General features: G+C 62.9%; 7 protein-coding genes and 1 non-coding gene across 8 annotated transcripts; 3 read left to right on the plus strand and 5 right to left on the minus strand.

The window, feature by feature from the left end:
• Positions 1 to 460: 460 nt before the first annotated feature.
• Positions 461 to 2,826, plus strand: Q8F55_000106 (uncharacterized protein; the record flags this gene model as incomplete). The annotated part of the gene is made up of 7 exons (XM_069348762.1): positions 461 to 596; positions 646 to 798; positions 842 to 985; positions 1,031 to 1,192; positions 1,310 to 1,804; positions 1,847 to 2,113; positions 2,150 to 2,826. The coding sequence occupies 7 exons, from the start codon at positions 461 to 463 to the stop codon at positions 2,824 to 2,826; spliced, it is 2,034 nt and encodes a 677-aa protein (XP_069212306.1).
• Positions 2,827 to 2,848: 22 nt separating this feature from the next.
• Q8F55_000107 (uncharacterized protein) lies at positions 2,849 to 3,843 on the minus strand (the record flags this gene model as incomplete). Its single annotated transcript, XM_069348763.1, has 3 exons — positions 2,849 to 3,409; positions 3,446 to 3,565; positions 3,619 to 3,843. 3 exons carry the CDS (start codon positions 3,841 to 3,843, stop codon positions 2,849 to 2,851), a joined length of 906 nt encoding a protein of 301 aa, XP_069212307.1.
• Positions 3,844 to 4,235: 392 nt separating this feature from the next.
• Q8F55_000108 (uncharacterized protein) lies at positions 4,236 to 6,817 on the plus strand (the record flags this gene model as incomplete). The annotated part of the gene is made up of 5 exons (XM_069348764.1): positions 4,236 to 4,473; positions 4,508 to 4,826; positions 4,863 to 5,230; positions 5,263 to 5,363; positions 5,411 to 6,817. 5 exons carry the CDS (start codon positions 4,236 to 4,238, stop codon positions 6,815 to 6,817), a joined length of 2,433 nt encoding a protein of 810 aa, XP_069212308.1.
• Positions 6,818 to 6,887: 70 nt separating this feature from the next.
• Positions 6,888 to 7,923, minus strand: Q8F55_000109 (uncharacterized protein; the record flags this gene model as incomplete). Its single annotated transcript, XM_069348765.1, has 5 exons — positions 6,888 to 6,906; positions 6,949 to 7,325; positions 7,415 to 7,519; positions 7,572 to 7,650; positions 7,775 to 7,923. The coding sequence occupies 5 exons, from the start codon at positions 7,921 to 7,923 to the stop codon at positions 6,888 to 6,890; spliced, it is 729 nt and encodes a 242-aa protein (XP_069212309.1).
• Positions 7,924 to 8,166: 243 nt separating this feature from the next.
• Q8F55_000110 (uncharacterized protein) lies at positions 8,167 to 11,046 on the minus strand (the record flags this gene model as incomplete). The annotated part of the gene is made up of 5 exons (XM_069348766.1): positions 8,167 to 9,012; positions 9,059 to 9,552; positions 9,592 to 10,601; positions 10,636 to 10,940; positions 10,987 to 11,046. The coding sequence occupies 5 exons, from the start codon at positions 11,044 to 11,046 to the stop codon at positions 8,167 to 8,169; spliced, it is 2,715 nt and encodes a 904-aa protein (XP_069212310.1).
• A 351-nt stretch (positions 11,047 to 11,397) lies between these two features.
• On the plus strand, positions 11,398 to 11,724 carry Q8F55_000111 (uncharacterized protein; the record flags this gene model as incomplete). The annotated part of the gene is made up of 1 exon (XM_069348767.1): positions 11,398 to 11,724. One exon carries the CDS (start codon positions 11,398 to 11,400, stop codon positions 11,722 to 11,724), a length of 327 nt encoding a protein of 108 aa, XP_069212311.1.
• A 218-nt stretch (positions 11,725 to 11,942) lies between these two features.
• Positions 11,943 to 12,013, minus strand: Q8F55_000112. The gene has a single exon. It is a non-coding gene; the product is annotated as a tRNA-Gly (tRNA).
• A 3,253-nt stretch (positions 12,014 to 15,266) lies between these two features.
• Q8F55_000113 (uncharacterized protein) lies at positions 15,267 to 17,419 on the minus strand (the record flags this gene model as incomplete). The annotated part of the gene is made up of 7 exons (XM_069348768.1): positions 15,267 to 15,810; positions 15,848 to 16,090; positions 16,126 to 16,193; positions 16,229 to 16,346; positions 16,384 to 16,702; positions 16,750 to 16,862; positions 16,914 to 17,419. The coding sequence occupies 7 exons, from the start codon at positions 17,417 to 17,419 to the stop codon at positions 15,267 to 15,269; spliced, it is 1,911 nt and encodes a 636-aa protein (XP_069212312.1).
• Positions 17,420 to 18,956: the final 1,537 nt, after the last annotated feature.

Below are 18,956 nucleotides of genomic sequence, written 5' to 3' on the forward strand. Positions count from 1 at the left end.
TCGAGCGGCTGGGCGAGTTGAAGGCGCTGGTGAAGAGCCCGTTGTGGAAGCGAGACTTTGCTGTTGTGCTGTTGCGGGCACTACAGTCACTCGTGCCGATGAGGTGTCGAACGAGTTCTGCGTGTGTCCTTTGATCAGAAAGAGAAGGAGAAGGGGGGTAAGAGGTGTTGAGGAGAGAAGGAGAGAGGAGACGAGACGGAAGGTGGAGGAAACGGCGGCGGCGACGGCGGTGGGCGGCAACGAGCAGAGCAGCGCGACGAGAATGAGTGCGTCAGAACGGAATCAAAATATACTGGCTGGAATCCACGTGGTCCACGTGGCAAATCAACCTCCACCTTGAGATGCCATATGCCACTCTCCGGGCCAGGTATGCGGGTTGTCCGTCATCTGGCTAGTTGCAACCGTGCACATCGTCTCTTTCGACCCCCTCGACATTGACATCCTCTGCAAGCCATCCAAGATGAACACGCACGACGCTCAGGTTCAAGCACTCGGAGAACTCGTACACCGCTCAGACTCGGGAAACGAGGGCTACGACAGCGTACTCGACCAGCAAGCCGCCATCCTTGACCAGCTCTCGGTTGCCCTTAGAGAAGGTACGTCACCGACGTCTCCCACGCGCTCTCCAGCTGACACGTCCACCAGCCAGCGTCCGCGAGAACATCGGAAACTCTGGACTCCCGCTGCTCCTCGTGCGCATCCTCGAGAAGAAGGGGGCGCCGGCTCTGCACCCAAAGGCATACACTGCTCTCCTGGCCCAGGTCGGCCGCACAGCTGCCAACTTGGCTGCCGACTGCTGTGAGCTTAATCCAGTGAATGATCTCATAACTGATGAATCCAGCATCCAATGTCGACCGCCTGGCTACGGTGCACTACCCCGAGCGGCTCATCGATCTGCTCGGCACCGACTTTGGCCGCGGCCTCGGCTTGCCAACTCTGAGGCCACTCGTGGCCAGCCTGCTCAACTTGTCAAATGAGTCGCGTCGTGAGTGCCGCTGAAGGTGGCATGGACTCTTGCTTACCCCCATAGCTGCCGTTCTTAAGGCACTCGGCTCCGCCGAGGCGGTGGCTACCCTCCTCGGAGTGGCGAATCACGTCTACACGCCCGGTGTGTGGGCCGGCGAGGATCACACGACCCGCGCCTCGATTGCATCATGGGTATGGGCTGTTGTGGACAACATTGTGCCCAAGGGTGAGTGTCCGGGTCCGAACCCGAGAGCCGGAGAGGCAGTGGCGTCATCAAGGGGCACCAGGCGCCACTTCCTTGGCCAACAATACGACCAGGCTAGTGGCTTGCTGACAATGGCAGAGGACAAGCCGAGCTACTCGTTGGCGGCGAAGGAAGTGTCACTGTTCCTTCCAGCGCTTGCTGGCGCGGCGCCACGAACGGCCCCGGCCGACCTCGAGGACATCGCCGACTCGGTGGAGGAGTCATGGGCCGCCGACGCCGCCATCACGACACACGCCTCGCACGTGCTCGAGCGATTCGCCGAGTCGGACAAGATTGATGCGCGGTCACTGCAGGAACAGTCGGCTGTCGAGGGGCTGTTCGACTTTGTCGAGAAGGCCGAGGTGCCCCCGTGGCTCGAGACGAATGGGTGGGAGGATTCGGCCGAGGACATCGAGAAGAACCTCGGCACCGCCAAGGCATCAGTCGCCCGTGCACTCATCAGCATTCTCGCTGAGGCTGGCGATAAAATTCCCGATTGGGTGTGGGCACGGATGAGGCTATGGTTGTCGAAGAACGACCGACAGGACTTGGTTGCGGTTGCCCTGCTGGTGTACGGGAACCGCGCCCGGAGTGGTGAGTTGCGCTGAGGTTGAGTCATGCCAACTGACACCCCAGATGCCGCATCGGAAGCACTGCTCGCAGAGGAGTTTGTCCTTCCGTCGCTGGTTGCCCTGCTCGAGCCAACGACACCAGTCATCACGCAGCATTCACTCGTCGGCCTTCTCCGCAACCTGTCGATCCCGACTAAAAACAAGAGGATCCTTGGCGATGCTGGGGTCATCGAGGGTGTGCTGAAGCTGAACCCTTGGGATGAGCAGCGCGACGTTGTCGGCAGCGTGCAGGGTGGCGCTATCGGGGTCATCAAGAACCTCGTGCGGGAAGGTGGGTACAATGCATGTCTCGTCGCTCACCCGCCAGGCCCAAATGCTGTTCGCTTCTTCGCAGCGCCCAATGGACTTGAGCCCTTGCTCACCCTCCTCAAGCGTACCGACGACCCGGCCATTGCTCTCGAGGGCGACCGTGTTCTGGCAGCTGCTACGCGATCACTGTCCGATGCCAGCGCGCTCGATGGTGCTGACAAGGCGGTCATCGCGGCCGCGGACTCTGCCAAGGCCAAAGTCACAACCCCTGACGTCGTTGGCGCGCTCAGCCGCTTCCTCATTTCGGGGGCCAAGTACCCCGTTCTGCTTAACGAGGCTCTCGTGGCCCTCGCGCTGCAAGCGGTGTACGGGGACAAGACCGAGGTCGCCAATGCCCTGCTGGCGAAGCACAAGGTGAAGGGCGAGTCAAAGGACGTGCACGATCGCTTCGAGGAGATTGACGGCGACGGCGCCGTGGAGGCGGCCGAGGGCCAAGTCGACGTTGAGGTCGGAGACAAAAACACTACGCGGGGCATCGACGTCGTAGCGGCCGTCATTGCACCTGCAGAGGCCGGGCCAAGCACCGAGATCCAGGCGAACGCAGTGACGCTCGTCGCGCAGCTCGGATCGAGCGCGGTCAACGACGTGATCAAGGCGGCGGTGCAGGCCGCGCAGTTCGAGGGCCGCGCCGTCGCCGACACGCTCGCCGTGCTCCTGCCCTCGCTTGCCCAATAGATTAATCAGCAGCCTATGTATTCTATTGCTTCCTGGGCCGTGCGCCGAAGATCCTCGTGCCAACACGCACACTGTTCGAGCCGTCCTTGACAGCCTCGACAAAGTCTGCGCTCATGCCCATCGAGATCTCGAGGCTCTTGACGCCCTCCTCAGCCGAGGCGTACACGCCCTTGCCAGCCAACAGGCGGGCAAGGTTCTCCCGCGTCTCCTTGAGCGCCGCAAAGTCGGGGTTCTGCGTCCCCTCAGCATGCGACGCCTCCCAGCTGCCGATGGTCATGAGCCCGCGCACCCGGAGGGCGGGGCACGCCGCGCGCACATGCTCAGCGAGGGCGACGAGGGGCGCCGAGTCGTCCGACGCCGCTGTGAGCGGCTCGACGCCGCTCTTGGCGTCCTCGCCAGACGTGTTGACCTGGAGGTAGACGTCGAGGGTGCGCCCGGACCCCGCGAGCGCCTGCTGCAGCTTGTCGGCGAGCTTGACGCTCGCGAGCGTCTCGAGCACGAACACGTTGGGGATGGACGCGAGCAGCTTTGCCTTGTTGGACTGGAGCGAGCCGACAAAGTGCCAGCAGATGTCGGCGGGGAGCTGGGTATGAGCACCGATTGGGACCTGCTAGCTTACAACAGCGGCCTTGTCTGCCATCTCCTGGATGTAGTTCTCGCCAAAGTGGCGGTGCCCGGCGTCGTACAGCGCCTGGATATCGCTGGCCGGCTTGATCTTGGAGATGGCGACGAGGCGGGCCTGGGTGTAGAGCGTTAGCGAGCGACGAGTTGGGAGAGCGAGTCCACACCCACCTCGTGGCCCGGAGCCGCGGCCGCCTTGATCTCAGACAGCACGCCCTCGACGTTCTCGCGCAGCTCGGCGCCGCGGTCCGCCGTGTACTCGAGCGACTGGGACATGGCGGGCTTGGGCTTGGGCTTGGTGGACGCGGCGCGGGCGGGGACGGGGGGCCGGAGGGGGAGGCGGGGGATGCTGGGGCGGGGGACGAGTCGGGACGCGAGCTGGGCCGTCCTTTGCATAAGTTGGAGTGCGATGGGGAGGAGGGGGAGGAGGAGCAACATCTCATGTCGCTCGGCTCGGCGCTCGACGCTCGAGTTCGAGTCGGGGGTCACGTGAGGCGGTGGAGGTGGGTGTGGCTCTTCAATGTTGCGTTTGTCATGCAAACGCTGCTCTGGAGCGACTCTTGACGAGCAGACGGGACGGAGAGACTGTGGGCGCCTCGGCTGACTAGCTCTCGATACATGCATGCAGAATGTCTGCTCTGTGGAGGGGGCAAGACGAACGCGGCCCTTCACCGCCACCACCGACACACCATTTGGTCCCGCAACGTCACTCGCGTTCGACAACAACAAAGTCAACCGCGGCACTTCTCTCGCATCTCATCACCGACGACACACACCCAATAGACAGCATGGACACCTCGACGGCGCCGCCGGCGCAGGCGTTCACGCGCATGTCGACCATCAACCTCGCGCACGCGCACACGCTCCACCCCGACGCGTGCAACCCGACCATGGACCTCGTCTGCCTGCTGCACGAGGACGAGGCCGTCAAGAGCAAGGTCGCGCTGTGGCGCATGGCCTCGGGCAGCAAGGTGTGGGAGGTGGAGCTGGGCGGCCGCGTTCTGGGACTCGCGTGGAGCCGCGACGGTACGTACGAGCCCCGCGACGCTGCTGACACCAGGCCTCGTGCTCAGCGTCCTCGTCCTCCGCCTGCCCTCGTGGGCAAGTCCAAACCCCCACGCCGCCGGCAAGAGCACGGTCGAGCACCGAAGCGTGCACACCGGCCAGCTGATCAAGTCCGTACCCGCGCCCCCTGGCCTGCTCGGGAGCCTAAGCCTGCTCGACTACGCGCCGGCCGCGGAGCGCGCGCGCGCGCCGTGGTGGGATATGCGCTGGGTCGCGGGGGCAGAGACCTGGCCCACGCCGCAGCCCGGGTCTGCGCTCAGCCTGATCGAGCAGCTGCCTCGCGTCACGCCCGTCGACCCGCCCAAACCCGTCATGTGAGCTCGCAGTGCAAGTTTGAAAGCTCACCCCAGCCTCAACCCGTTCGCGCCGATCCAGCCGACCGCAAAGGCCAAGCCGGGCGCCAACCCCAAGCTGGCCACCTTCCCTGCCCTGCTGCCCTCCACGCCGCGCGTCCTCCCCGACGTACTGGCCATCTCACCGCCGCGCAACGCCGGCCCCTCGGCGTCCCTGCTGACCGGCACGCTCCTCCTCGCGGACGGGACGCCCGCGCCTCCGCCGCCCTCGACACTGGCGCTCGCAGAGTCGGCGGACATGCTCGAGACGCTGCTCGATATCATTTTGCGCGGCCTCGAGGCGGCGCAGAACGCGTTCAAGGAGAGCGAAAAGCAGACGATGATCTGGCGCGAGGAGCTCGAGACGTGTGCCGAGCAGCAAGGGAGTGAGTGTGGGCCGAGGCCAAGCTGACCCCAGTGTCTACCCCCGACGTACATGCCGACCTTTTCCGCCTCCTCATGATCAGCCGCAGTGGACCGGCCGTGTCCGAGTGGCTCGGCAACCGCATGACGAACAGGGTGTGTTGGCTGAACAGGTCTCCGTCACTCAGCTGACACAGCTTCAGACCGTCGCCAAGTGGGAGTCGACGCTCGAAACGGCCTTCAGCACGATCAAGAAGGTGATCACAGAGAGCATCTCGCCAGCGCTGGAGCGGATCATGCTCGTGCTCGACGAGATGGCCGGCTGGTCCTCTGACCTTGCCGAGTCCGACCTCGTGCTCGACCCCAAAGGCATCCAAGCGGCCAAAGACATCTGCCGCGGCTTCGCCCTGCTTGTCGAGGACATGCGGCAGGCGGCGGAGCTGGAGGAGGCCACGTCGGCCGAGTGGTCAAAGTGGCTCCGATATGGTGCGTCCTCGCCTCTGACAACGCTGACGACAGAAATCTCGCGCTCCGCAGCCATCACCGACGACAGCGTGCCAATAGTCACCCACGACATCAAGCTCGTGTGGTCGTTCATGAAGAACGGGTTTGTCAACTCGCAGTTCCGGCAAAACTTTCCCTTTGGCAGCGCCAACGATGTGCTGCCAGAGGGTGTGGCAGTGCGGGAGACACCAGCGGTGCTCAACCTCGACTCGACAATCCGAAACACGCTCACGCGCCTGTCGGGTTCTTCTCGACTACCAGAGTCCGTTGCCTCGCCACCTGCCGCCCCAGACTACTCGTGGAACTCGTCGCGTGCGTCTCCGCGAGCCGACGAGGGGGCGATGGGCGAAGAGCCGTCCTTCGCCCCCTCGTCGCCTGACACTGTGGGCGACAATGACGAGAAGCGCGAGCCAGCGGTGCCAGAAGAGCCCCCGCGCGTGCTTGAGCGCGAGCCCTTCCCGTGGGCCAACAGCCTGGCAGCGGCATGCAGCACCATCATCTGCTCCTCACACCCACGGACCAAGGCACCAGACGCGGCCTCAGACCACTTGGTGGCTGCACTGCCTTGCCCTCCTATCGCCGAACGCAGTGTCGGCAGCGCACGCTGGCTCGTTGCTTTGGGCCCGAGTGGCCTGGACATCGTCGCGCACGACCTTGGCTCGAACGAGGTCCGCGCTCTGCGTGTCCAAGCCGACGACGGCACCATCACACAAGCGGCCTTCTTCGACGACGAGGACCTCGCAGTGGTGTTCGAGGCCGGTGGCGAGCACCACCTCGCGACGGCCAAGGTCGAGGTGCTGCTCGAGCTGATAGAGGCAGTGGAAGTGGGCGAGGCGCTACAGGAAGAGGTGAGCCGTGTGCTGGACCCCGCTGACCCCCAGCGCATCCCCCGCGCCGTGCTGCCCATTGATCGCAGGCGCAGCCTCGGCAGTTCGCGCCGACACGGCCTCCCTGCCGACCCGTGGCTCCTCGCGCTCAACGGCCGCGCAGGGCGCCGCTCTGGCTGCGTCCTCGTGCGCGGCGGGACGCAGGTCGAGGCGCTCGACCTCGAGGGCGACGAAGAAGATGACGAGGAGGAGGTCGAGGAGGACGTGGACACGGAGTAGAAGAGTAGCCCCCACCGCATAGACCATTACCCCCATCTACAATTGCATGCTACATCTACGCGTTTTCCACTCAGAGGGTCGAGAAGATCCTGCAAAGTCAGCCGCGTCCACCTCCTATGCCAGCCACTCACTCGTCAATGACCCAGGCCTGGTCCCAGAGCTTGACGTCGACCTGGACGCCCTCCTTCTCGCCCTCCTCCTTGATGCGGCCGTGCAGCTCCATGTCCTTGCGCACGCACGCAATGTCGCCCTTGCGCATGCGGAGCAGCGGGCAAAAGTCGTTGCCCCCGTCGCCGACGTACACGATCGTCTCGTACGCGTCCTTGCCGCCGTGGGCCGCGAGCCACGCGTCCAGCTCGTCGCCCTTGCACATGTTGGCCAGGCAGCCGACCTTGCACGTGTGCTGCGGGCCGTCGGCGGGCAGGCGGCGGCCGATGTGCAGGCGGTCGCCGGCCCAGTGGGCCGGGTTGGTGATGACGTCTGCGAAGAGGGTCGTGAGGTTGTGGTGCTGGCCGAGCGTGAGCGGAGCGAACGAGGCTGCTGGAGGTTCCTCCACAGGCCAGCGGGGAAAGCGGTCCTCCCCTACGCCGCACCCACCTCGAGAATAGTCCCAATGTACACCTCGTTCGAGTTGGACAGGCACAGGAAGTCGGTCTGCCCGCGGTCCTTGAGCGCCGTGACGGCGCGCTTCATGGCGGGGTGCTGCGAGCGTCAGCGCGAGCCAAGGCTGCGGGGCGACAGCCCAACCACTCACGACGGGGAGGATCCTCAGCGCGCCGAGCACCTGCTCCTTGGTGAAGCCGGCGTCGAAGAGGTCGGCCATGGTCTGGTCGCTGCGGGGTGTCAGGACATGCCCACTGCGCCGCAGACTAGCAGCGACGGGGCAGGGAAGGGCCGTACTCCCACTCCTAGTCGACCCAGCCTCGCCCTCGCCCGCGCCGCGCCGCCCCAACTCACACCACATCAGGCGTGCACTGGCTGCCGTTCGTCTTGCGCTGCTGCAGCGCGCGGCGCAGCTTGGTGCTCAGCACCTCGAAGACCCAGCGGTCCGTGTCCTGGTCGACGAAGGACCAGTCAAAGTCGAAGACGATGAGGTTCTTGGGCATTGTGCGGGTGTTCTGGGTGGATGATGGGTAGGACGTTGCCGAAAAGTCAAGAAATCGAGCCTGGTCCGAGTCGCGAGTCGGCTCGGCGTGGCGGCGTCCGGCGTCAGGGCACGGACTCGAGACCACGTGTGTGGCGCATGGCCCGACTTGTTACAACTCAGTCGCGCTCGCCTTGCATCGACCTCCTCCTATGCATGCATGCAGATGCCCCTAGCGTACAGACTCCCCAAGCCCAGCTCGCCCCTACACAAACTGCGCGTCCCGCAGCCGCTTCCCCTCGGCCCGCACCTTCTGCTCCCAGTGGCGCTCGGCCAGCACGTCCAGCTCGTACAGACTCGTCGTGTACGGGTTGGTGAGCTGCGGGTCCTCCATCTCGGGGCGGTACACGCCGTCGAACATGCGCTCCTCCGTGTCGAGAAGGTTGGCCAGCTTGGTCTCCTTGGTCGCGAGGCGGCGCACAAAGTGCAGCGCCTCGCGCGCCGTCGCGGGCGGGAAGTAGAGAGCGCACTCGCACATGCGCTTGGCGAAGGCGGCCGCACGGAGGGGCGGAGCCGATGCGTTGGCGCCAAACCAGCGCGGGAAGAAGACGCTCTCGAGGCAGCGGAACAGGAGCGCCGACGTCGACAGCGTGTGTGCTGGTGGCCGGTCGGCAGAGGCACGCTTCACTCCCGCGTTGCGCTGCACTGCCGCCGCCTGCGCCGTCGCCTGTGTCATCTCTGGCGGGTCCTCAATGCCCGTGTCGAGGGAGAGCGGGCGGAGGAGCACGAACAGCTCGTTGACAAAGTCGCTCAGGTCGATGTTGAGAGCCTCGCCTTGGCCTGACAACAGGTCGAAGGCCGTGACGATGCCGAGCATGCGCACGCGCACACGCTTGTGTGAGCCGACCGTGTCGAGCTCGTCCTCCTCCGACTCCTGCGTGTCGGCGATGATCTTGCGTAGAACTTGCAGCAGGTCGCGGAAGAAGTCGATGTTGATGAGGTGGGCAAAGTGAGAGATACCCTCGAGACCAGCTGGCAGCAACGGTGAGCGTCCAGGGAACTTGAGGATGGAGAAGTAGAGCACGAAGAGGTTCTTGAGGGTTTCTGTTTGCTACAAGGCGTCAGCTTCGACCCGCGCGCCCCTCGACTCTACTCACAGTGTTCTGCCTCTCCTCGAGGTCGACCTCGGCCTCGGCCTCGGCCATCTCCTTCTGGATCTCCTTGAGCTCCTTCTCGCGCTTGCGCTGGTTCTTGGTCTGCCACTGTTTCCGGATCTCCGACTTGAACTTCTTCTCGGGCTGGTCACGGCGGTCGCGTCCCTTGCCCTTCTTCTTCTCCCACATCGCTGACAGCTCGGTACGCAGGCGGAGGTGCAGGAGACAGGACAGTACGTTGGGGTGCACCTGGAACTTGCGCTCCTTAATCATACGCGCAATCAGGCGGACGAGCGCCTGCGAGTACGTCGACGTGTTGTCGGACCGGAAGACGGACACAAACGAGTTGAGAATGAGCTCCGAGTCGTCGTCCCATGACCTGCGGCCGATTCGTCCAACCAGCACGCCCATGATGTTCTCGGAGAAGTTGAAGTGCGGCGCGGTGACCAGAAGCTCGGACATGCACTTGAGCGACACGGAGCCGAGCGGGCTCTTGCCTGGTCAGGTCAGCTTGTGACCACGTGCACCCCACTCACCCTTGACCTCCGCCTCCAGAGACTTGAGGAACGTCTTGTAGTTCCTCACGAGCAGCTTCTCGCCCTCGCGCATCCTGCGCACCTCATCGCGCACCTTCTCCGCCTGCTCCGCCTCCGTGAGTGCACGGATACGGTAGCCGGGGATAAGGTCCTTGTAGACGGCGAGGAGGGAGAGCATGCCGAGCGCGCGGATCGAGTTGGGCACAGGGAGCGTCCCCTCGCCATCGGGGTTGGGAACGGTAGGCAGCGAGAATGTGGACAACCGGGTGAGGATGGGTGCGACGTCGATGAGTTCACCGCCACCGAGCACCTCGGCACCGATGGTAGCCATCTGCTCCTTAGCCGCAGCGAGTCGCTGGGCCGTCTTCCAGCCCTTGGCCGCAACGATCTCAGCCACACCCATTCGCCCGAATCGGCCAGGCTGGGCCGCCATCCGCTTCGCCTCGCCATCAACGTCGGACGCCTCGTCCTCCGACTCCTCCTCCTCAGACTCGGACTCGACGGGCTTCTGGGCCGGCTTCTTTGGCTGAGGCTTCTGGAATTTTGTACTGCCCTCCACGAGCTGAACCTCGCCGGTGGGCAGCTTGATCGGCAGACGTCCGACCTCGAGCATGTCGTCCTCCTTCTTCTCCTCCTTCGCAGCCCAGCGAGACCGTCCAGCCATCTCGTACTCGGCCTCCTCAGAGTCGGCGCGCTTCTTCCGCTTGGGGTGGACCACGCCGTCGTCCTCGTCGTCGAGGTCAGAGATGTCGGAGATGTTGTCGTACCCGGCGTTGAGCTCCGAGTCGAAGCCAGAGTCGTCGCCCGAGTCGTCGTCCTCGTCATCCGATCCCTCCTCGTCGTCCTCCACCGCGCCGACGCTCTCATCGTCAGAGAACTCGACCTCCGAGTCAAAGTCGTAGTCCGAGATGTCTGAAGCCGAGGCGATAGACGGCGCCTTCTTCGCCTTGGTCGGGAAGCTTGACCGGCTCTTCTCACTATCGTGAATTCGCTTCGTCTCCTTGACCGTCCTAAATGTCAGCGAAGCACGACCCCACAACCCACCTGGACAGCGCCTTAGAATCCAGTCCAGCCAAGAACCCGCCAGCCGTGCCGATCTCAAGCCCCTCCTCCTCGCCCAGGTCCATGTCCATGATGTCGTCCTCCGAGTCGTCCTCATCGTCGGACGCGAACGACGTCTTGGGCACAGGGATGACCTTCTGGTCGCGCAGCTTGACCTTCTTGGGCTGGTCAGGCCGGCGCTTCGGCTTGCCTGTTGGCCCGCGGTCCGCGCGCTCCGGGTCGTCCGCGCCGAAGCCGGCGGCGGCCTTGCCCTTCGCTGGCTTGCCGGCCTTGGCCTTTTTTGGCGCCTGGAGTGTGAGCAGTGATACCGCGGCAAATGAGGAGAACACGTACCCCTCCGCCACCTCCTGGCGCCTTCCTCTTTCCCAAAGCCTTTGCTGAAGGCTTTCCCATTGTGATGTGGTGTGAGAGTGTACAGTTGCTCGTTGTTGTCGAGATGCTCAACGGTCATAGATTTCAGAAATTCTTGGACCGGACCACGTGGCTATCGGGATGGATTTGATCCCGTCCGTGCCTGGAGTGTGATGGACAACAGCGATGACGCCAATGTCGTCGATGCCATCCATCTCTTTGTGCACTCATTCTCGCTCTCTCCACCCATATCTCGCTCTTTTCTCCTCGCTCGACTCCATTCTGAGGTTTCCAGTAACCCATAATAAACAGTAGCGCCCCATATACCCCACCAAACACGCCACCATACGCCCCACCACCCTCCTCCCCCTCTTCGCGGCAGCGCTCCTCGCCATGGCCTCGGCAAACAAACCCCTCGCCCTCCTCCCAGACCACACCTACATCCACGTCTCGTCCAAACTCCCCGCCGACGCGATCGCGGCCGCCGTCTCCTCGTCCTCTCATCCAGACGTCAAGCTCGAGTACCGCGGCCCAGTGGGCGAGCTCGACGGCGAGTACATCTTCGAAGTGGCTTCCAAGGCCGGCGAGCCGGTCAAGCGCTCGGGTGAGCTCTGGTCGGCGAAGGGCGACTCGGTAGTACACTCGGTTCGAGCAATGCCCGGTGTCGGTGGGGCCGAGGTGCTGGAGCACAAGCAGCGAGCGAAGCGCGACGAGTTCTAGGCCTGGGGAGTTGTCGTCTGAACACGGAGATTGTATCACCACTTGCATTGGGTCAAGACTCACGCCGTCGGACAGCTACCCTCACGAAACCATCCCCGTCAAGCCTCGCCAACTACTCACCACACCTCACCAGCCTCCTGCTTCCCTGACGCGTTGGTGCGAGCGAATGAGGTGCCCAACTCACCAAAACGGATACTGCTCCTCGCAGCTCCTCGCTCTACACTGTAAGGGAGTCGAACCCCTGCCGCGTCGATGGCAACGACGCATGATACCGTTTCACCAACGGTGTTGTAGCTGCTTTTGGTGTTTTACGTCCCACAAGGAAAGGAAACAGGACAGGTTACCTCAAAGCGACCTGGTGCAGAGTGGAGGCGGAACCCATGGATCCTTGCGCCGGCATGTGCCCATTATCTGCGGAATGAGACGACATACATGCTAACTGCCAGTCATGTGGTGCTATGTATGTACAAAGACTGGCGATCGAGTTACGGAGCGGACTGGCCTCGCGCCTCTGGGGCGGATTGTTCGGCGCCTCTTGGCTGGATTGACCTAGTGCTGCTGAGCGGAGGCAGCACCTTCGCGGACGGGGGTGACATCCTCGTCCACAGGCACTGCAGCTTCCGTGGAAGCAACCGCAGCGTTGCCGGCGGGGAGCTGATGCCAGTCCGGGTTGTAAAGCGGCGGGAGCTGTGCGTGAACTGCGACCGCGCCGGCGTCTTCAGCGTGGGTGCTCGAGGGATCGTGGATGGAGGGGCCAGAAGAGGAAGACCCCACGCCCGCAGCGAAAAGGCCTTGACGTGGCCTGCTCAGTGCCACCTGCTCGGCCTTTGATAGTTGTGCAGCAGTGTACCCGTCACTGGAACCGGCGAGGGCGCCAGACGCCTCCGATGCCCGGTTGCGGCTTGATCCAGCATCGGAAAGCAGTGGAGAACTTGGCCCAGTCGAACTGAAACTGTGGGGGAGGTTCTTGGTATCGGCGGTAACGAGCGAGGTGGTGTCGCTAACGGGTGGGGTCGTGCCGCGAGTGTGGTGTGTGTAAGGTTGCACTGGCGGATGGCTCCCTTCCCACAGGTTCACATCCTGGCCTCTCCAAGTCACTTGCCTAAGGAGCTTAGCCGTTGGCTCGCAGGTAGCGCTCACCTCCACTTCCTGTAGAGGGCGAACAGAAGGGCGCCGAGGGCAAGTAGCCCTACCACGCCTCCCGCCCAAAAGGTCAGGACAGGCATCAACCAAGTATCTCTTGAACTTACCACCCCACCCACAACTGCCGCAACGTTGGTACGTCCTGACGGAATTGTAGTGTTGCCGGTCTTGAGAGGAGAACCCTCACCAAAAGTGCTTGCCCAGTTGGGATCACTGGAACCGTCAGCAAGGGGCTACCTACTACCTACATATGCATGTACGTATCAGCGGCACTCACTCAAGGGACGACCAAATCGTGACCGCATCGATGCCGGCGCGGGAGAGAGGTGGCCCTGCCCCAACCTCCATCGTAAGGTTGTATACGACTGTTGGGTCCAGTGGTGTGTCGTACAGGGGTTTGAGAATATTCAACTCATCGTCCGTAGAAGCTGTGGCTCGAAAGCAAGTCACGGGGAGAGGCTGTGTGAAGCGGAAAGCGACTGTCGGTCCTCCGGGAGATCCTGAACCATTGACCTGGAGGTAAGTGGTATTGGCCGGAAGCTGGATGGTGCACTTGCTCCCCGCCTCCAATCGCGCCAAGCTGCCGACTGAGTATTTCGTTAGAAGATATCTGTCTGATCATCCTCACCAGCGTACAACTCCCCCGAGCAATCGAAAGATCCGTTGTTAATACGGCCTCGCCGATTCAATCTGGCCACCCGAGTCGGAATGAAGCCCGGCCTCCTGTGTCACGTCAGCGACTGGCTGGAATTGAGTTTGGGGGCGATCGTATTGCTCTGGACAGGGGGGCAGGGTATTTGAATACTCACGCCGACGTCTTTATGGTATCCGCGCGCCACAACCCAATACTGCGCAATTTCGCCATCACGCCACTGACGGTGACTGTGACGTTGAAAGGACCCATGTCATACAGACTACCAGTGAAGCCGCCTATGGCGACGATGGGCCACGAAGTCGATGAATTGGCATTTGCGGGAATGGGGGCGATTGTTTCTACTTGATGGATTTCTTCTTTTGTCCAAGTCGGTGTACTGACGAATACGGTGATGTTTGTGGATGTCTGCGACGCATTGGACAATGGAATGAGGGCCAGCTCCAACGTCCGGATGAGGCCGCAGTACCATACAGTGAAAGAGCTTGGGGAGGTGGCGTTGATCTCATGGTAGGTGTCCGGCGGTTCGATCTGGCCGATACGTCGGAGCGGCCAAGACGGGTTGTAGGTGATGGAGGGGTGGGTGCTGGGGAGGTTGTCCATGCCGCTTGTAAACAGAGGGGTTGACGGGCAATGATCGCTTACAAGAGTACTGATCTGAGGGAATAGACGGGATACTGCAAAGGAGGTGGGAGGAGAGGTAAGAGAAGAGAATGAGGAACGCAGGCATGTTGATATACTCGCTTGGGCGACTGGCCAACGGCGGGCTCATGCGAACGGGGCTCATGCGAGTGACAGGATGGCGACACAGAAGCGGGCAGCAATTAGACATGCCAAGCCGTCCAAGCGCTCTCGCTCTCTGGTCTCCACCTGTCCCCGAGTGCGGATGGGCTCGACAGGGCTCAAAACCAGGTACATGTATGCGCTCTGCGTGAGGTACCGTGCTTCCGTGGCTTGAGCGTTCTCACCCGTCGCTGCGCTCCCAGACGTGAAGCGTCTGTGTCATTGTGCACCATCCCTCATCGCCAGGTCGGGGTCCGTGTCTCCCACATGTGGTGTCTGGCGGACTCATGACGTTGAAAGCGGTTAAGCGATGTTGGGAGGGTATGCTGCTCGAGGGCGCGACAGCACCGATCGTGGCATCGTGCCACACCGCCACTCGGGCCTGTAAGGTGTGGCGGACGTAATTTGACCTCTATGCTACTTTACTCACGTACGACAAGCGAGTTGCGTGGGTGTGTCGATGGCGCGTACAGGCCATCCACGTTGGGTGCGAGGCCCCTTGCCCCGCTGTCCACACAGCCACATCGCTCACCGTCTCTCCCTTCAAGCCGGCAGACGGCTGAGGAGCAAGTGTGCTGGCGCGCGGCCGAGAATGTCAATAAGGCAGCATGCGGGTTCGAATGTGGCATCGTCGCCCGGCCAACGGTGGGTAGGATCGGGGGTGTTCGACTTTGCTATGAGACCCTTGTCTCGCCGAGGCGGGGCGGATCGGCAATGGTGGTGTCGATGGTGTGTAGCGGAGACGTTGGTGTGGCACGAGGCAAGCGCCACTTCGCGCCGCCACAGTCCAGTGGCTCCGCAGCGCCACATGCTGGCCCCCGAAACATCACTGAAACGCGGTGGAGGCAACGAGTCCACCACGGTTGCATAACGAGCGTCACGGGCACATGGACAATACTTGGACCACACTAGCAGGACAATTCACAACAAGCCAACCAGCGTCCAGACGCCGACACAAGGCCAATTAGTTGAGAGTGTGGCGCCACTCGGGGTTGTACTCGGGCGGGAGCGTGTCGAGCGTGTCGCTCTCGCCGACGCGCCCGCCGTCCTCCTCGCGGAGGTTGTGGGGGCGCTGTACCGATGACGACGCCTGTCCCTCCGCCTGGAGCTCTGCACGCTCTGCACGCTCTGCGCGCTCGCCCTCCTCTGCGTCCCTCGCCGCCTCCTCCGCCTTCGAGAGCGGCGACTGCAAGGGGCTGGGGACGGGGAACGGGAGAGGCTTGGACGTCGACGACGAGCCCGAGACCACTGACTCGGTAGCCGTGCGCGCCCCAGGACCGAAGGACGCCGTCGAGCCGCTGAAGTTCGTGGTGAGGCGGCCGAGCTGCTGTGTCCCCTCGTCGGTGTGCGAGGACGCAGGCGAGGTGGGGCCGGGACCGAGATGACTCGTTCTCTCGTTCAGCCCGATGACTGAGATGGGCATCGAGTGGCGCTGGTCCGCAGCAGGGACCTTGGGTGACGCGAGGGGTGTAGAGTACCGGTTCTCCTCGGTCTTCTCGGACACATCGCTGGGCTTGTCAGATGAGATGGATGAGGACGACTTACGACAGCGCCGTTCCCCAGAAGCCTGCGGGAGCACCCTGCGAGCCGAAGTCGGTGGTGGCATACCCTCCGCCGGCAGTGGCATAGGCCTTCTCCGCGTCCTGGCCCTCGGTGAGCGGGGTGAACTGGGGCGTTGGGGCAGCGGTCACTTCGACAAGTGGCTGGGTAACACCCGAGCCCGAGTGTGGGAAGGGCTCGTAGTGTGCATGCTCCTCATCGACTTCAAACACATTTGTGGTCTTGGCTCTGGACGTTAGAGATGTTGTTCAGCGTCCACTCACTGCCTGCGCTTCTTGATGACGAGGTAAGTCACCAACGCAACGGCGAGGAGGGCCACCGCGCCGCCGGCCTGCACGTTAGCTCCGCTCCGTCCTCTCCACTCACTGCTCCTCCGGCAATCGCCCCGACGTTCGAGCTCGACTTGTGCTCGCCGCCGCCGCCGCCTTTGCTCCCGTCATTCTGACCCTGGACGGTGCCAAAGTTCAGCGCCCAGTTGGGGTCACTTGGCGTCAGCTACGCATCCCTCGACAGGCACCCACTTCAACGCCGAGTAGACCTCAAGAGTGTCGAGACCGAGGACGCCGTCCTGCCCGACGCTGATGGACAAGCTGTACTGCAGGGTCGGATCCACAGGTGTAAAGTACAGGGCAACGGTCGACGCCCACGGGTTGAAGGTGTTGACAGTGGTTGGGAAGCCTTGGGGTGGGGGCGGCGAGAGAGTGAACGTCGCAGACCCATGCCCGAGCCCCGCCGTTCCGTTAATGTAGATGAACGACGTGTTGGCCGGGAGCGAGACACTGCACACCGACCCGGGCTGGCCGACCATGGCCGGCACCGAGAGCGGAACCTGGTTTCCGCCTTGGGGAAAGAGTCAGCGCCTGCGCCAAGCACCACACCAGACCCACCGCCACCGATTGTGCCACTGTAGTCCCACTTGCCCGTCCAAGTGAACGCCTTGTTCGTAGCAGCGTTGCGCGCCATCGGAACGTCACGAAAAGTGACGTTGTTCACATCGGTGCTGCGTGCATCATGGATCAGCCCGGCACCGCGCCTCTCCAAACACACTCACGCCTGGGTAATCATGCCGGTGGTGATGGTCGCGCCGTAGAACGAGAACGAGTTGTTGACAAAGGACGCGGTGGCCGTGTGCGAGCCCCAGTCAACGCGGTCGTAGTACAGGTTGCCGCGGACGACCCCCTTGTTGCCCGGGATGGCCTGGTAGTTCTCGACCGTTGAGCGGCCATCGAGCTGCATAATGGCCGCCGACGGCTGCTGCGTGCTGTCGACGCTGATGTCGAAGCTGACCCACTTGCCATAGAAGCTGAGGCTGACGCTGTTTGTCGTCGCCGTCGAGTTGATAAAGTGCCGCGAGTCGCCACCGCCAAACATGCCCGGCGTGTACGAGGTGGACGGGGTGCCCTCAAACACCTCCTCCCAGGCCTGAGCGGGGAGGTAGGTCAGGAAGGGGTACGTGTCCTTGAGCGTGAGGTTGAACTCGAGCGTCGGGGTGAAGGCCGAGGCGACCGAGGCGAGGGAGACAATGGCTACCGCCCACCCGGCGAGCGGGTGCACCATTGTATGGTAAATGGTGATGAGAGTAGTGAGAAGAGTAGAGTTGAAGAACACGAAGATTGCATTGCCTTGCCGCAGAAGAGTCAGTCGGGGTCGAGGAGCGGCTCGAGCGTCAGTGGGCGTTTGGTTGACGTGCGCAGAGTGCGCGTCGCGCGCGACACGGTCGTCCGTCGCCATGCGCCATCAGTGTGCGCCGTCTTCCTTCTTCCTTTTCTCCATTCGCCGTCCGACACTGCAACACTGCAGTACACTGCCCCGACGTCCAGAGCCCCCCGAGGACCCGATGCCCCGAGACCCCGAGGCCGCGGTCACGCAGCCCTCTCGCCGCTCGGACCTCGCTCGGTACGGACCCGGCGCCGCCTCCGTGACAGCGCACAGATCGGCTTGGGGGCGTGGTGGCGCGCCGGCGCACTGGAATCACCGCCCCGCGCGGTCGTGGTGCGCGCAAACCGTGGACTTACTTGCGATGGATATGAAACTCGAGTCGAGGTGAGGGCCCCGTCAGTCATCCTTGCTCAAGCGGGCACGGATTGGACAGCTCGCAGGGACCACGGCGAATGCCACACTGTCCACCAGGGCAGGACCGATCACTGCTCTGGGCCAGCTGGGTGGTGAATACCCCGGTCCGTATCGCACTGCCAGCGCTCCCTGGGGCATCTATTCCTGTCCGAGTCGGTCCCGGCAGCGGGGCAAGTCCGGGATGGACATCTCGACCGAGGTGTTGAGGGTGAGGGCGGACCGAGGCAGGCCCTCGCGGCTATCGGTTCCAAGAGGGTTCTTGAGGTCTGGCGGGTGGATGGACGTTCGTCTGCTTCAAGGCACAGCCGACGCTTGAGGCGTTGGATTAACTGGAGGGACGAGTAATTGAGAAAGTATGGGGACGACAGGTCGAGAGATTGCGAGATGGTGCTGAACGCCACTGCAGTGGACTCGACTCGGTGCAGTTCGCCCTGGAGTCGAGGGCGAGTAACCCAATGTGCGCGGGGAGATGCGCATAGTCAGAGTTCTAGTGAAGTTTGTAGCTTGCTAACGACGTCTCTTGAAGCCATCCATCCATTTCTTGGGCAACACTGTGCCACAGCCCATGGGCGCCATCTTCCCCCGCCACCTAGGACGCCAGCAGCGCCGCCCTCCTTCGTGACGACGTTACACTACGCCGTGTCTCACTTACCTCAGCGCCTCAGCCATACCGTTATGTCCTGTAACTGCAAGCCTGTTGTCGTGCATGCATCGTCGAGTCTATACACGCCGAGGCGAGCGAGATGCATGCCGATACAGTGCTAGCAGTGGCAGGGTGGTTGTAAGAGAGGGCGATTCATTCAGTCCCCCCTGTTAAGCACGTGGTCGCCTCCACCACTGTAAGCTGCTATGGCTTGGGCGACGGAAACGGCACACCCACGAGTAAGTCGAGCCAGACACGGCAGCGAGCACTACAATAACAACATCGACGACAACAACAGCGACAACCGGCGCATCCGCATCCGCATCCAAACCTTGCGCGCCACAGGAGCGAACAAAGCACGGTGCAACAGCGAGAGCC

This window comes from Vanrija albida, assembly GCF_041260175.1.
Source record: "Vanrija albida strain AlHP1 chromosome Unknown contig_1, whole genome shotgun sequence".
NCBI classification, from domain to species: Eukaryota; Fungi; Basidiomycota; class Tremellomycetes; order Trichosporonales; family Trichosporonaceae; genus Vanrija; species Vanrija albida.